The following is a 14,848-nucleotide window of genomic DNA, read 5'->3' as shown; positions in this document are numbered from 1 at the left end:
GTCGCTTGCCGTTTGTGCCGTCATTATGTGAACCACACACACATCGCATAATGAGCTCAATTCACATGGGCAGGGGGGACCCAGTCTGCCTACGAGGCCTCTCGGCTCAATGCGTGGCCCCCGCGCAACTGCCAAACTTCACGCCTGGCTCCGTCCACTCACTCGATTCCTTTGCGACGCATCGAGACACTGGTAAGAGCACTGTTTGGTATACTTGGGTGTTTAATGTTCTCACAGCGTGTGCGTTAGTGGTTGATATTGCTTGCAAAGAGCGATCGAGTGGCTGCTACCATGGCAACGAGAAGGCAAGACAAAGCGTCCAACTCAAGTTTGGCGACTTCATTGACTATTACCAAGCAGCGTTCAGGAACGAGTCACATTGGTTGCAAGAGGTTGACGACCTAGAGTTTTATCTGGCGCAATGCCCCATCGCAGTGCTCAAAGCTGATGCCACCTGCACGAAGGCAAGTCTGCCGGCCATCATGAACGATTTCCGTCTGTAAGTCTGTAAGGTGCTTGCACGTGTGGTCCTATCCGCTACTTCTGAAACTCACGACTTTCTTGTACGACTTTATAGACCCCAGTGTATTGAAGACAAACCGATTTCACAAGTGAACTTGTGGATGACCGTTCAACCGGGTCGAACTACACTGCACTACGACGCGTACCAGAACATTTTGGTCGTCTTGTACGGCAAGAAAACTGTCACGCTTTTTCCTCCATCGGACGCTGCAAAGTTGTACCCCTTTCCGGTGCACACAAAGTCGGCGAATCACAGTCAAGTGAACATTGTGGAACCCGATCTCAAAGCTCACCCACGATTTCGTGAGGCGACGGTCCATCAATTCGAAGTCACAACAGGAGGTGAGTTGGTTGAACTCTTTTCTTACCAAAGAGCTCGATAACTCGTCGACAGTTTAACAAGCTGGAAATGTCTAAACCTTTTATGATCTCCTGTAGACGCAATTGTGATTCCAGAGGGCTGGTGGCACCAGGTGGACTCGGATGCGTTCACTATTGCTGTCAACTATTGGTGGGATGGTGAGCGCGAAAAGCTTGTAGCAGATAAACGCATGGTACCGTATTACGCCCGGGTCATGTTGGAGGAACTAGTTAAGCAGGAGTGCGACTCGCAGCTACATGCCCTGCGATCGTCGCCACAAGCCGGCGATCCCAGCATTCCCGCGGACGAAATCAGCGCAGCAGCAGCAATTATTGCGGAGGAAGCTCAATTTGCGCGCGAGAAAGTGTTTTTATCGTTGGATGATGATATTTTCACGAAGACGCAGCGAATTTTGGCAAGAAGGCACGCTGCGGACTGGAAAGATCTTCTGGCAAATGCTAGCGTGGAATTGGTGGCAGTCTTAACCAATTGCTGGGAGGGTGATAACCTAGAGTGTGATCTGCTGGAAGTGCTGTTTGACGCTCTCGGTGACGACGGCGAGATCATCAAGGAACAATTTCTGACGAAACAGATGAAGTTCCGCCAAGACTGCGCAGCCAAAATGTATCGGTCATTCTTCTGCTAAGTTTCAAGCATGGTTCGACATCAGCAAAATCCGAGAGCCTTGCTATCGCCCCTACTGCAATACCATACAAAGCATCATGCCTGCGTTTGCCGCAAGCATTGACCACGGATAGGCAATAATCAACTCGTGTCATGGATTATTGTGAGGATCATAGGACAGTGCCAGAAGGGCGTAATGATCTCCCCAGATCCACTACCTCTGCATGGAATCCGAATCGACTGGTTTGACCCCACAACTCAATCAGTGTCAGCATGGTGGAAACCAAGCAGCATGCTAAACCGCAATGGAATGTTCAGCCTTCAGACTTCTCCAAACTGTGCACGAACCCGATTCGCAAGATTGTGGACAACATCAAGAAACCCGCGACGTCGACCAAGACCCTGATCCGGCTGTCACTCGGTTGGTGGCCGTATACAGTCTGGTGTCGATTCGCTGATGAACTAACTTAGAAAAATGCCTTGTAGGCGACCCAACGGTGTTCGGCAATTTACATTGCCCCGATGTCCGTGTTAATGCTGTTGTCCGCAACACTCGGTATGATCCGCCATGCTTGTTCATTACTATACAACTTGCTTTCTTATGTGACCCTCGTCTGTTTTACTATAGCTCGATGCAGCACAACGGATATATTCACTGAGGCAGCTCGTACTGCAATTGCTCAGCGCTATGGCAGCACACGAGCTCCATTGACACCCGATGACGTTATTATCACCAGCGGGTGTTCCGGGGCAATTGATATTGCCGTGCGTGGTCTGGTCAACCCTGGCGATAACATTTTACTTCCGAAACCTGGGTTTCCTTTCTACGAGGCATTGTGCCAATCGAACAGGATCGAGTACAGGTTCTACAATCTGAAGGTGAGGGTGATACGCGCACGATAGTCTTTTCATTTGTGTTATTGCATACTGTACTGACGCACGCATTTACGGTTGGCATTCAGCCGGAGAACAAGTGGAGGTCGATTTTGAGCACATGCAATCGTTGATAGACGGCAACACCAAGGCAATTCTCGTGAACAATCCGTCCAATCCCTGTGGTAGTGTGTTCTCAAAGGTAAGGAAACTCGAACGTCCTTCACTTTACTGAAGGCTGCAAACGCTAACATCACCCTTGATGTCGGTAGCCCCACCTAGAAAAAATTCTCGAGCTAGCAGAGCTGAACAAGATTCCTATCATCGCGGTAAGTAGATGATAACTTACGTGTTTGTAACATTACGAGTCTAACCTGTATGCCACTCTCAGGATGAGATCTACGGGGACATGGTATTCGGCTGCAACGTATTTTTCCCCATGGCGACACTGACGAAGACTGTCTCCGTGGTGACTGTGGGTGGGTTGGCCAAGCAGTTCCTGATCCCTGGTTGGAGAGTAGGTTGGGTCATCGTGAACGACCGCAACAACATCTTGGAAGACGTGCGCACAGCCTATCTCAAGCTGTCAAGAAGCACCCTTGGAGCAAACTCACTCGTCCAGGTAACTTGCTTGCATGTGTAGTTCATCGTGGCTTTGCTCACCGCGGAGCTCACCAGTGTCGATTGCCAGAGCGCCATTCCAGACTTGCTGACACCTGTACCCGGCAGCGCCGAGGCGCAGTCGCTGACGGACTTTAAGAAACGGTACTTTGCAACCCTGGAGGATAACGCCAACTTCACCGTCGACGCTATCAGTGAGATCCCGGGTCTCGAAGTGGTGGTGCCTCAGGGTGCGATGTACGCGATGGTACGTACGAACAGCACACCGCACCAAAAACAAAGTATCTTGCACTAACATCTCGCCCTGGCCTATTGCAGGTGAAGCTGCACGTCGACATACTGGCGGAGATCAAGGACGACTTGGACTTCACGCAGAAACTGCTGGACGAGGAGGCTGTCTTCGTGCTGCCCGGTCAGGTACTTGATCCTCTGAACTTGTTGGTTGCACTTCGGCAGAACAACCTCTGAAACTAATCGACTCTCCTGCTCTGCGTGTTCCGTCCCGCCTGCAGTGCTTTGGAATGCACAACTACTTCCGCATCGTGCTCTCGGCTCCGCACGAGGTACTGGTGGACGCCTTCGCACGCCTCGCTGACTTCTGCCGACGCCACCAGTACACTGAATGAAGCAAGTGTGGGTGTGGATCAGTTGACGGACCAAACTTGATTTTCCTCTAAGTGAAATGTTGCGTTAAAAAAATCATTTCCGATCATTAATGGCCAATGAGAGCTCATGAATCAATGTCTCCCTACACATCGCACGCCTGTTCCAAAACGCGGTTAACTCTGTCTATTGATTGATGAAGAGTATCTGTTTTCATGATTAATGAGCAGAGATTCTGTCGGCAGACTCTTATAGCTGATACAATATCACTCTCGACATACCTCCATATCGTTATGGGTGCACCAGCTGTTGCCCGCGTAGAAAATCCGCTCGAAAAATTATTCTGTTCGCGGCGGGAGGAAAAAAGGGAGAGGCTCATAGTGAAAAGCGGAGCCGACCGACCGCGACTCGCCTGCCTGGGACGCCATGACTGGACGGAGCTCGCTGCTGCTGCTGGCCGTGCTGGCCGTCGCCGCGCTGCAGCACATGGCGGCCGCGGCCGTGGACGGCGTGATCATCGTGCGCGGCAACAAGCTCTACAACGCCAAGACGGGCGAGCGCTTCTTCATCAAAGGGGTGCGTTCGAACGGCGCTACAAGGATCGGAAGGAGCCGCCGCTAACAGCAAAGCACGGTTTGATTGAATAATATTTGGTTCTAATATTTATTTTGTATGTGCCATACAGCTGACCTACGAGTACGCCGTGAGCGACGACTACTACGACAAGTACTCGAAGGCCGCCATCGAGGAAAACCTCTCGGGGCTCAAGTACAACACGCTGCGTCTGTACAACATCAACCCGACGTCCTCGTACAAGAAATTCATGACTGACATGGCGGCGCTCGGCGTGTACGTGCTGGTGTCGGCCTCGCCCGATAACGACGCCTACTACGGCAAGTATCGCTACTCGACCATCACCAAGAAGCTCAGCTGCTCGGGTAAGGTGTCGTCCGGCGACGGCGCCAAGACGGTGGACCAGACGGAGACCTGCTACCCAGCGCTGCTGCTGGAGTACGGCAAGAAGATCATCCAGAACTTTGCGCAATACGACAACACACTGGGCGTTGTCGTGGCAAACGAAATCATGCAGGCAGACCTGACCGCTGGCTCCTGTGTGAAGGCCTACGTGGCGGACTTAAAGAACTGGATGACGGTCAACGGCAAGAAGATTCGTATTCTGCCGCTTGCCTACGCCGCTGCCGACAGTAGTAACGATGAGATTTCCAACGCCGACGACTACCACGTGATGAAGGTCCAGGGACTTCTCTGCGGAGACAAGATGACCAACGGAATGATGACGGAGAGTATCGATATCTACCTGATTAACGAATACCGTTGGTGCCCGGACTCGACGTTCGCGGAGGCGTACCAGCGTTACATTAACATGGCCCAGGGCATTCCCATCGTCGTGGCCTTTGGCGAGTACGGCTGCAAAACGTCTTCAGCAACTCCACGTGACTGGAAAATGGTTCCCTATATGTACCAAGAGCCTTCGAAGACAGAGGAGTTTACCGCGGTTTGGTCAGGAGGTCTCGCATACTCGTATGGTGAAGCCAAACTTGCGACGGACTCGCTTTTCCCGATGTTCAAAGGTATGTCACCTATGCAACGCTAACTGCACCGCCTTGTTGGACTGATGAACTAACAGCTGCACTCCACTTGTAGGTGGCAGCACTGATTTCTTGAGCACGCCCAGTTCGAAGGCCACGACGGATTACACGAACCTCAAGGCTATGTTTGCAAAGTACTCAGGGTACACGGACGATGCCGAGTGGACTGACAGCACCAAGTGCTCATGGAAACCTACCTTGGAGACCAAGACGCAGTCAACCAACAAGCATGCAACGCAGAACGGCTGGATCGTGAGCAGTTGCTCGGCCAGTTACCTGAAAATCTCTAGCTCAGATTCGTGGACGTGCTCCAGCCGTGAAGGCGTTGTCTGCACGGACGACGGTGATACATGTGATGTCACGTTGAGCAGCAGCGTCGGTACGACGCAGGAGGACATTTGCGGCACCTACGAGGTTACAAGTGGCGGCGGGACTTGCGAGAGCACGTCCGACTGCGGTGGCAACGGCCAGTGCAAGGAGTCGAACGGTACCAAGTCCTGCAGCTGCTTGGCTTGTTACACGGGTGCCGACTGCAGCGTTAAGGATATTAGCTCGTGCGCGACGCTGAGCAGTTCGGAGTCGGCACCCGGGACGATTTTCGTGGGCGTCGGCGCGTTCCTGGCGGTAATGGCGGTAGTCTTTATCGCCCTCGGTGTTGCGGCGGCAAAGAAGAAAGCTGGTACGTGTCTTGGCCGGCGTATTGCTTCTCTGCGTTCGAACACTCATCTCACTGACTCTTGCTGGTGCTTGTGGTATGTTTGGCAGAAACGGACAGGTTGGCTCAGCAGGTGAAGGCTGGCGGCAACACTCAAGCTGCTCTGTAGATGCGCTAGATCCGCTATATTGTAGTGAGCTCAGCGACTACGAGAACTGCGCTTGCATCCATTGAATAACACTTCCATGATATGACACGAATCAGAGCGACTTCCCTATCGATCCATGAAGCCATGTGCTTCACTGCGAGGTCAAGGGCTATGCGATTAACTGCCAATGAAAAAAGAGGTTAACCCTCAAATCCGCACCAGAGCACGAGCGCCATTGCTTCATTTCATTTCACGTCTACCAGCAGCGAGAGCCACGCACCACCCCGTTACCATGCCGCCGAAGGGAAAGAAGGCCGAAGAGGTCGGTGCCTCTAGCTGCATGCGCCTTGCCCTCTCTGTATCTAACCCCTACTATCTGTCTGTTCTTTCCCTCCTCCCTGCAGCCCACGCGCACGTACCTGGGCCGCCCCGGTAACAACGTCAAGATCGGCATTGTCGGCGTCCCCAACGTGGGCAAGAGTACGTTCTTCAACTGCCTGTCGAAGCTCCACATCCCCGCCGAGAACTTCCCCTTCTGCACCATCGACCCCAATGACGCCGTGGTGCCGCTGCCCGACCAGCGCTTCAACTGGCTCGTGGACAAGTACCAGCCCGCCAGCGTCGTGCCGCCCGTCATCTCCATCACGGACATCGCCGGCCTCGTGCGCGGTGCCGCCGAGGGCGCCGGTCTGGGCAATGCCTTCCTGTCGCACATCCAGGCCGTGGACGCCATCTACCACATGGTGCGCGCCTTCGACTCGACCGAGGTGACCCACGTGGAGGGCAACGTGGACCCCGTGCGTGACATGAAGATCATCCAGGAGGAGCTGCGTCTCAAGGACATTGAGCGCATCACCAAGGAGTGCGCCAGCGTCAAGAAGCTCGCGGAGCGCGGCGTCGGCGGCAAGGAGAAGAAGCTCGAGTATGAGGCTCTGTGCAAGATCCAGGAGTGGCTCGAGTCGGGCAAGGACGTGTCCTTCGGCACGTGGTCGGCCCAGGAGGTTGAGATCCTCAACCAGATGCAGCTGCTGACGGCCAAGCCCGTGGTTTACCTCATCAACGTGAGCAAGCGCGACTACCTGCGCAAGGGCAACAAGTACCTGCCCAAGATCGCCGAGTTCATCAAGGAGCGCGGCGGCAACGAGCCCGTCATCCCGCTCAGCTGCGAGTTCGAGCTCGAGATGCTGGACCTCGAGGCCGCGGGTCAGCTGCAGACGTACTACAAGGAGAACCCGACGCACAAGTCCATCCTCAACCGTGTGCTCAAGATGGGTTACTCGGCTCTTGGCCTGATCCACTTCTTCACGGCCGGCAAGGACGAGGTGCGTGGCTGGACGATCCGCAAGGGCCGGCTGGCACCCCAGGCTGCCGGTGTCATCCACACGGACTTCGAGAAGGGCTTCATCATGGCCGAAGTCCAGGCGTTCGCTGACCTGAAAGAGCGTAAGTTTACCTATTTATGCCTGCGATGTGTCATTAGGGGCTGTTGCTGTTGTGCATTGCTCAAGGATTCTAACGTTGTTGTTTTTACGATGTTATAGTGGGCTCGGAGGAGGCCGTCAAGAAGGCCGGCAAGCTCAAGCAGCAGGGCAAGAAGTACGAGGTCCAGGACGGCGACATTATTTTCTTCAAGTTCAACAACTAAGTGGGTAACGTGCTGCCACTGGTGTTGAGTGAGACGAACAAGTGCGGGTCTCCTGCTCCAGCAATGCCCTGGGTATTGTGAGGCCTTGTTCCAGGTGATGTCTTCGCGTCTAGAGTATGCAGAATGAAGAGCGGATTGCTGCAGAGCATCCCGCACTGAAATAAAAGCATGCGCTTTGAGCACAAAATGGAACTTCACGAAGCGCAGTGGTGGGGCTTGTGTTTGGATCTGCAGCTTGCAGGTTTTTCAAAGAGCTATCGAAACGGACGATATCTACTTGACCGGTCGCGACTTTTTGAATGCCGCCCGGTCGCGACGTGTTTGTTGCCACTTGCGTCGGTATATCTGCAAAGCAGCCGCGGACGGAGAAGCGGTCGGGTACAAAAGGTTGTCGGTGGGCAAGGAACTCCTCTTCTATCAGCAAACTCTACGATAGGCATACCCCACTGAGGGTAAAGCCAGAATGGTGCGTTCACAGATACCCCCACTTGATGCGTCATTCCGAAGTTGAAGAGGTTTATCCAATATGTGTTTGCATTTGGGCAGCCGATCGGGTATGGATGCGAGCCAGAGCTGGTGTGGCTTGCGCCGAAGCAGAATGGCGAGATCCCAATCAAGCGATCTGGTCACTCTTTCACTCTGAGGAGCTCCGAGTCAGAGACCGCAATCTACATGTTCGGCGGGTGTGACCACAAGTCGCCCCCAGGACCGACCAACGAACTTTACAGGCTGGACGTCTCAAATGGTAAGCTTCGCACCACCATCCCAACTAGAAACTCTACTTAACGACGTCAAAACTATGGCAGGCTACACTTGGTCCAAGATAGCAAGCTCTCAGAGTGAAGACGACGTCCCAGCGCCTCGTTGGAGACACTCAGCTATCCTGTTCGAGAAGAACATCATCATCTTTGGAGGTTTCGCGGCTGAGAAGCGAATGAACGACCTCTGGATCTTCAACACCGAATTGAAGGTGTGGGAGCAGAAGTATGCTCAGGGGTTCTGGGAGGGTCTACCGCAGTGCCGCGGTGCACATAGCGCTACGCTTGTCGAGGAGAAAATGTACGTGTTCGGTGGCTACGGTGGCAACGGCTTCGGACGTACCGACTTCAACGACCTTCATGCTTTGGACTTGCACTCCTTTAAGTGGCAAGAAATTCAAACCGACGGCGAGAAGCCTGAGCCACGCTCAGGTCACCAGACGTGCCTGGTTAAGGAACAGTTGCTGATCATTGGAGGCTGGAACAGCTTCAAGCAGTTTCAAGACATCTTCGTTTTCGACTTACCTACCAAGACGTGGAGCTTGTTGAGCACCCCACTGCACGCGCCTATCTGGAACCACACGTGCGTTAGTGTGGCGGCTGTGCCCCACTGGAAAGTTTTCCTCTTCGGTGGTAATAGCGGGGATCTTGCAGAGTCAGGGACAGCGCAAGGAGCATACCTAAACAGCACAACTGTGCTAGATACAGGTGCCATGGTGTGGCTAAATCCGCCCGTAAAGGGAGAGCTTCCGAAGGCGCGCGCGGATACTGCAATGGTGTTTGACTCGAATACCAACCACTTGATCTTCTTTGGGGGGTGGGCGAATCGCTGGTACAATGACCTGCACGTGCTAAACGCAAGCGAAATCGTCGGACCGCCGTACTCCATTTCGTCGATCGAACCGAAGCAAGGACCGATCACGGGTAACGCAAAAGTGAAAATTACTGGATTCAACTTCACCGGCACAAACGCAACGCTGCGTTTTGCAGTTGCGAAGGGCTCTGTTGACGTCCAAGGAGCTGTTCTGAGTCCTAGCGTCCTTCAAGCTACAGCTCCGAGCTTCGAGAAATTCGGTGCAATGACTTCCGAGGTTCGCGTCTCACTATCCGGAGGAATGTATACGAACGTCGCGACATCCTTCCGATTCCACTCGGTTACTGCAGCACCAAAGTCTCTAGCGTTCGGACCCTGTTTGATCGCAGCTCTCAGTGACAACTGTCTAGCTGAGCTGCCGACAATGTTCATCATCCAGTCTCGAGACAAAGACGACAATCCTCGCGACTGCGGCGGTGACGAGTTCACTTTTTTGCTGAAGTATTGTGATGATCCGCAGGCTGAAGTGGAGCAGGTTGGATCCATCCTTGACAAGAATGATGGCACTTACGTGGTGACATTCACCCCCTCTCGAGCGGGCAAGTACGAGATATCAGTGGACTTCACGGGCACGTTCAATGGCATCGCAGGGCCTATCCGTGGGTCGCCCTTTACGGCGGTTTTCCAGCCTCCGAATGACGAGAACAAGACGAAGTGTCTACCCCCGCTTGCGACCCAGAAGGACTTCGATTCGCCTGAGCTGATTCGGCGAGTGATGGCGACAATGAATAAACGAAACGGAGAGTTCCGACGCCTTCTTGTTGACCTGCGGAAGGACATTCCGAACAACGATACCGAAGGACTTGATACTCTGCGGAAGGTGAAAGAAATTATTCGCAAGCTGGAGACGGACAAGGCGACAAACCATTTGATCCTAGACCAAGTTCGGCAATTGTTTTTCAACATCAAGAAGAGTGGTGGCCACGTCGATAAAGAACTGGTCGAAATCGAGAACATGGAGAAGCTTTTCGTCGACGTTGAGAAGCAAATCCCAGTGACGGAGAAGAGGACCCAGGAGCCGACGCGGATATTCAGCGAGAAGACCGAGGAGAAGATCATCGCGTACGAAAAGATGATTGCTCAGAAAGTCGAGACGCTCAAAACCCTCGACTTCTGGTCGTCGAAGTTGGAGCCTGACAAGGGTCTTGAGAAGATTGAGAGTTACCTTGTCGACTGGAATATGGAGATGAAGAAGTGCGAGGAAAATACGAAGCTGTGCTCCATCTTTGGGTTCCCGCAGCTGATGAATGAATCGCTTCGTATGATGGGACTGATGAGGGCGGATGCAGACGCGATGAAGACTGTGTGGGCCATCATCAAGCGTGCCAAATCATTTTTCACAGCAACTCAGGACATTTTGTTCAAGGAAGTGGATGTGAATGCTTTGCAAATTGAAGTGCAGTCCGCGTTGAAAGAGCTGAAGAAGATCCCCAAGGGGATTCAATGGAGCGATGCGTACACCTCCATCCTGAAGGAATGCCAAGCATTTGACAAGACGCACCCACTGATTCGGTGTGTGTCATCGAGCTACATGCGCCCTAGGCACTGGAAGCGAATCATGGCCCACACAGGAGAGTTCTCCACTCCGGATGAAGATCCAGAGCAGCGGCTTTCTCTAATTCTCAGCAAAAATCTCTTCAACTTCAGCTCGGACATTAACGAAATCTGCTACGAAGCCGAAAAGGAACAAGAGCTGGAGCTTCGTTTGATCGAGCTCGAGGCCCTGTGGGCTGAGGTGAACTGGGAAATGTCCCCTTACAACCCAGGCGCTGCCGAAGAAGATGTTGTGCCTCTTCTCAAGGTTTCGGAAGAAAACTTCGAGCTTCTCGAGACTCATCAGATTGACGTACAAGGTATGAGTGCATCGCCGTACCAGTCCGAGTTTGAGCCTCGTGTTGCGAAGCTCCAGATCGGCCTTTCGTCCATCAACGAAGTCGTGCTCTTGCTTGGCGACATTCAGAGATCTTGGAGTTACTTGGAGCCGCTTTTCATTCAGTCCGAAGAGGTGAAGAAGCAATTGCCCGAGCTAACGTCAGACTTCGAAGACATTGACCGCGAGGTTCGCCAAATCCTCAAGACGGCATGGAAGACTCTGAACGTTCAGCAAGCATGTACGGAGCCGGGTCTTATCAAGCGTCTTGAGGTGATCGTGGAAAAGCTGGAGTTGTGTAAGCACCGCCTGAAAGAATTTCTCGACGGGCGTCGCCGCCAGTTCCCACGTTTCTACTTCATGTCCGAGGCCGACTTGCTGGATATCCTGTCGAATGGGTCTCACCCGGATCGGATCATGCCGCACTGCTCCAAAATTTACCTGGCAACCAAGACGCTCACCTTGGTGGATCGTGGACCAGGAGAGCGGCCCGTTGCTACGTCTTTTGTGGCTGGAGTAGGTCATGAAGTCGTTGACTTCTTTGAGCCTCCTGTGCTGGAGGGAGAGGCTGAAATTTATCTGGAGACTATCATGCGCGCAATGAGGCTGACGCTGTTCAAGCACATTGAGCGATCTCTCGTAGCATACACCGAAATGCCACGTGTGGACTGGATCAACTTTAAAGACGACACGAACAAACCCATGGACGCAGCGCAGATCATCCTACTCGCAGCTGGAGTACACTATGTTCAGGAAGTCGAGCGTGCATTCCGTGGCATCCAGGGAGGCGATAAGGATGCTCTGAAGAACTACAACAAGATGCAGGAAAAGCAACTAGAAGACTTGATCAAGCTGACGCAAAGCAACATTTCCTATGCCGAGCGTCAGCGTGTGATGGTGCTCATCACGATGGACGCCCACGGTCGAGATATCGTGGCCAACATGATTCGTGCTGGGGTGGAGGAGGCTACTCATTTCCAGTGGCAGTCTCAACTAAAGCACTACTTCTCACCTGCAGCAGGAAGTTTCCTCAAGCGTGACAGTACCTTCCGTGGGGCAAACAACGCGCGCGCTCAGATTCTCATTTGTGACGCGGGTATTCCGTACGACTACGAATATCTTGGAAATGGCCCCAGACTTGTGATTACCCCATTGACCGATCGAATTTACGTGACGGCGACGCAGGCTCTGAACCTTCAAATGGGATGCGCTCCTGCCGGTCCAGCAGGAACAGGAAAGACGGAGACAACCAAGGATCTGGCAAACGCACTGGGCAAAGTTTGCTACGTGTTCAACTGTTCGCCTGAGATGGACTTCAAGAGTCTAGGCAACATTTTCAAGGGACTTGCCTCCTCTGGCTCATGGGGCTGCTTCGACGAGTTCAACCGCCTTGTGCCAGAGGTGCTGTCTGTGTGTTCTGTTCAGTTTAAGGCTGTGTGCGATGCATGCAAAGCTGACGACGAGAGGTTTATCCTCGAAAACGACGAGGTCATGCTGGACCCGACGGTGGGTGCGTTCATCACAATGAACCCTGGTTACCTGGGACGCTCCGAGTTGCCTGAAGGCTTGAAGGCGCTGTTCCGCCCCATGACTGTCATGGTGCCCGATCTTGTGTTGATTTGTGAGAACATGCTGATGGCAGAAGGATTTACGCAGGCCAAGATCTTGGCGTCGAAGTTCTATGGCTTGTACTCATTGCTCGGACAGCTTTTGTCTAAGCAGCTTCACTACGATTGGGGTCTTCGAGCTGTGAAGAGTGTGCTGTGCGTCGCTGGTGCATTCAAGCGTGCAGAGCCTGACATCCCCGAAACCGACTTGCTCATGCGCGCATTGCGAGACTTCAATATCCCAAAAATCGTGGCAGAAGACATGGTGGTTTTCTTTGGTCTACTGGGAGATTTATTCCCGCGCGACAGCCCGAATGTAGACGTACGCAACGATCCTCCGCGCAAGCGTGACATGGAACTCGAATCCATGGTGCAAGGAGCTTCGGAAGCCATCGGCAACACGCCTCGTCCGGAGTTCATGCTCAAGGTTGTGCAGTTGTCCGAGCTATTGGCTATTCGTCACTGCGTCTTCGTGATGGGACCACCTGCGTCGGGGAAAACAGAGACTTGGAAGACATTAAAGAAGGCGCGTGAAATCATGGGAACGCCTATGGAAGTGCAAGACTTGAACCCCAAGTCTGTGAGCACGAACGAACTGTACGGGTACATTGTGCTGAAGACACGTGAATGGAAGGACGGCTTGCTTTCACGCATCATGCGTGACTTGGGCTCCCGGCGCCGCGACAATGGCGACGAGGATAACAACCCCAAATGGATTATCTTGGATGGCGATCTTGATGCGAACTGGATCGAGTCAATGAACTCCGTCATGGACGATAACAGAATGCTAACGCTGGCTTCGAACGAGCGTATCCCGCTGAAGGTTCACATGCGCATGATCTTTGAGATCCGCGATCTCGTCTACGCTACTCCGGCAACCGTCTCGCGAGCAGGTATCCTGTACATTTCGACGTCGGAAGGCTACCAGTGGCGCTGTTTGATTGATAGTTGGCTGGATCGACACTGCCAGCAGCCTGTTGACCATCGCTTGAGGAACATGATGTTCACTCCAGACACGCGTGCGAAATTTCAGGGTCTGTTCGACCAGTACGTCGAGACGACACTCAGGTTCTTCCGCAAGAAGCTCGTTCCTGTTGTACCAGTGGAGGAGACGACACTTGTGACGAACTTGCTCAACATGATCGACTGCTTGCTGACCCCTCAAGTGCTGGAAGACTACACGGTGATGCAGAATACATTCGTTTTCTGCTGCGTATGGTCCTTCGGCTCCATCCTCACAATGAGTGACGATGGCACAGACTACTCGGCAGAGTTTAGCAACTGGTGGAAGAACCAGTGGAAGGATGTGAAGCTGGTGGCGTCGGCGAGCAACACTGTGTTTGATTTCTGGCTAGATCCAGAGACGTCCAAGTTCAATTCTTGGTCTAAGAGCCCGTACTTCTACACCGAGACGTATGTCTCTCCGAGCCCGATCAACCAGATCACTGTGCCTACGACTGAGACGGCATCGATTGCATTCTGGCTGGAGAACCTCATCTCCAAGAGTGTTCCAGTGATGGTATGCGGACCTGCAGGTACCGGTAAGACGCAGAATATCATGGGCATGCTGAAAAAGCTCAGCAAGGACGAGGCGACGGCTGCATTCCGCTACTGCACCATCAACTTCAACTTCTACACCACGAGTGCGATCTTGCAGCAGACCATGTTTGGCCAACTGGAGCGCAAGACGGGTATCAACCTTGGTCCACCAGGCAAAGCCCGACTCATCTACTTCATGGACGATCTGAATCTGCCAGAAGTGGACCCTTACAACACACAAAGCGCTATCTCGCTGCTACGACAGGTGATGGAGTACCGACATTGGTTCGACCGCGTGAAGCTCCAGCCTCAGAATATCCTGAATACTCAAGTGGTATCTGGTATGAATCCCACGGCAGGCTCGTTCCTCGTCGACCCACGCCTTCAGCGCCACTTCTGTACATTCGCTATGGGCATGCCCGAAGCACCAAGTTTGGTCACAATCTACGAGACTTTCCTTGGTGGACATTTGTCAGGATTTGCCGATGAGCTATGCAACTCGCAGTTCTCCAACGCGCTGATCAAGGCAGCGCTGAGT

The 14,848-nt window shown here is 53.1% G+C and overlaps 5 protein-coding genes across 5 annotated transcripts in view; all 5 read left to right on the top strand.

Moving 5' to 3' along the window:
* Window positions 1–65: 65 nt before the first annotated feature.
* PHYSODRAFT_466763 (hypothetical protein) lies at window positions 66–1,529 on the top strand (the record flags this gene model as incomplete). Its single annotated transcript, XM_009517253.1, has 5 exons — window positions 66–192; window positions 250–499; window positions 578–864; window positions 961–1,153; window positions 1,199–1,529. The coding sequence occupies 5 exons, from the start codon at window positions 66–68 to the stop codon at window positions 1,527–1,529; spliced, it is 1,188 nt and encodes a 395-aa protein (XP_009515548.1).
* A 251-nt stretch (window positions 1,530–1,780) lies between these two features.
* PHYSODRAFT_321944 (hypothetical protein) lies at window positions 1,781–3,627 on the top strand (the record flags this gene model as incomplete). The annotated part of the gene is made up of 7 exons (XM_009517252.1): window positions 1,781–1,928; window positions 2,470–2,582; window positions 2,653–2,709; window positions 2,772–2,942; window positions 3,024–3,248; window positions 3,320–3,418; window positions 3,514–3,627. The coding sequence occupies 7 exons, from the start codon at window positions 1,781–1,783 to the stop codon at window positions 3,625–3,627; spliced, it is 927 nt and encodes a 308-aa protein (XP_009515547.1).
* Window positions 3,628–4,030: 403 nt separating this feature from the next.
* PHYSODRAFT_551996 (hypothetical protein) lies at window positions 4,031–6,131 on the top strand (the record flags this gene model as incomplete). The annotated part of the gene is made up of 5 exons (XM_009517251.1): window positions 4,031–4,180; window positions 4,290–5,196; window positions 5,270–5,393; window positions 5,472–5,893; window positions 5,980–6,131. 5 exons carry the CDS (start codon window positions 4,031–4,033, stop codon window positions 6,036–6,038), a joined length of 1,662 nt encoding a protein of 553 aa, XP_009515546.1. The 3' UTR covers window positions 6,039–6,131.
* A 151-nt stretch (window positions 6,132–6,282) lies between these two features.
* On the top strand, window positions 6,283–7,762 carry PHYSODRAFT_551993 (hypothetical protein). The gene is made up of 3 exons (XM_009517250.1): window positions 6,283–6,339; window positions 6,422–7,460; window positions 7,559–7,762. The coding sequence occupies exons 1-3, from the start codon at window positions 6,310–6,312 to the stop codon at window positions 7,660–7,662; spliced, it is 1,173 nt and encodes a 390-aa protein (XP_009515545.1). The 5' UTR covers window positions 6,283–6,309; the 3' UTR covers window positions 7,663–7,762.
* Window positions 7,763–8,461: 699 nt separating this feature from the next.
* Window positions 8,462–14,848, top strand: part of PHYSODRAFT_248380 (hypothetical protein) — a gene marked incomplete at both ends in the record, with an annotated part of 13,372 nt that continues 6,985 nt past the window's right edge. The window contains one exon of the mRNA XM_009517249.1: window positions 8,462–14,840. Within this exon, the coding sequence (XP_009515544.1) occupies window positions 8,462–14,840 (6,379 nt within the window). The remainder of the gene's footprint in view (window positions 14,841–14,848) is intronic.

Source organism: Phytophthora sojae (assembly GCF_000149755.1).
Source record: "Phytophthora sojae unplaced genomic scaffold PHYSOscaffold_1, whole genome shotgun sequence".
NCBI lineage: Eukaryota > Oomycota > Peronosporomycetes > Peronosporales > Peronosporaceae > Phytophthora > Phytophthora sojae.
This window is presented reverse-complemented; position numbering and strand designations above follow the sequence as displayed.

What these genes read in the sequence shown, in the direction of transcription:
- PHYSODRAFT_551993 (XM_009517250.1), top strand. Translation starts at nt 6,310, where the DNA reads ATGCCGCCGAAGGGAAAGAAGGCCGAAGAG. An exon ending in AGGGAAAGAAGGCCGAAGAG is followed by an intron (nt 6,340 to 6,421) that starts GTCGGTGCCTCT and finishes TCCTCCCTGCAG; the next exon opens with CCCACGCGCACGTACCTGGG. An exon ending in GTTCGCTGACCTGAAAGAGC is followed by an intron (nt 7,461 to 7,558) that starts GTAAGTTTACCT and finishes ACGATGTTATAG; the next exon opens with TGGGCTCGGAGGAGGCCGTC.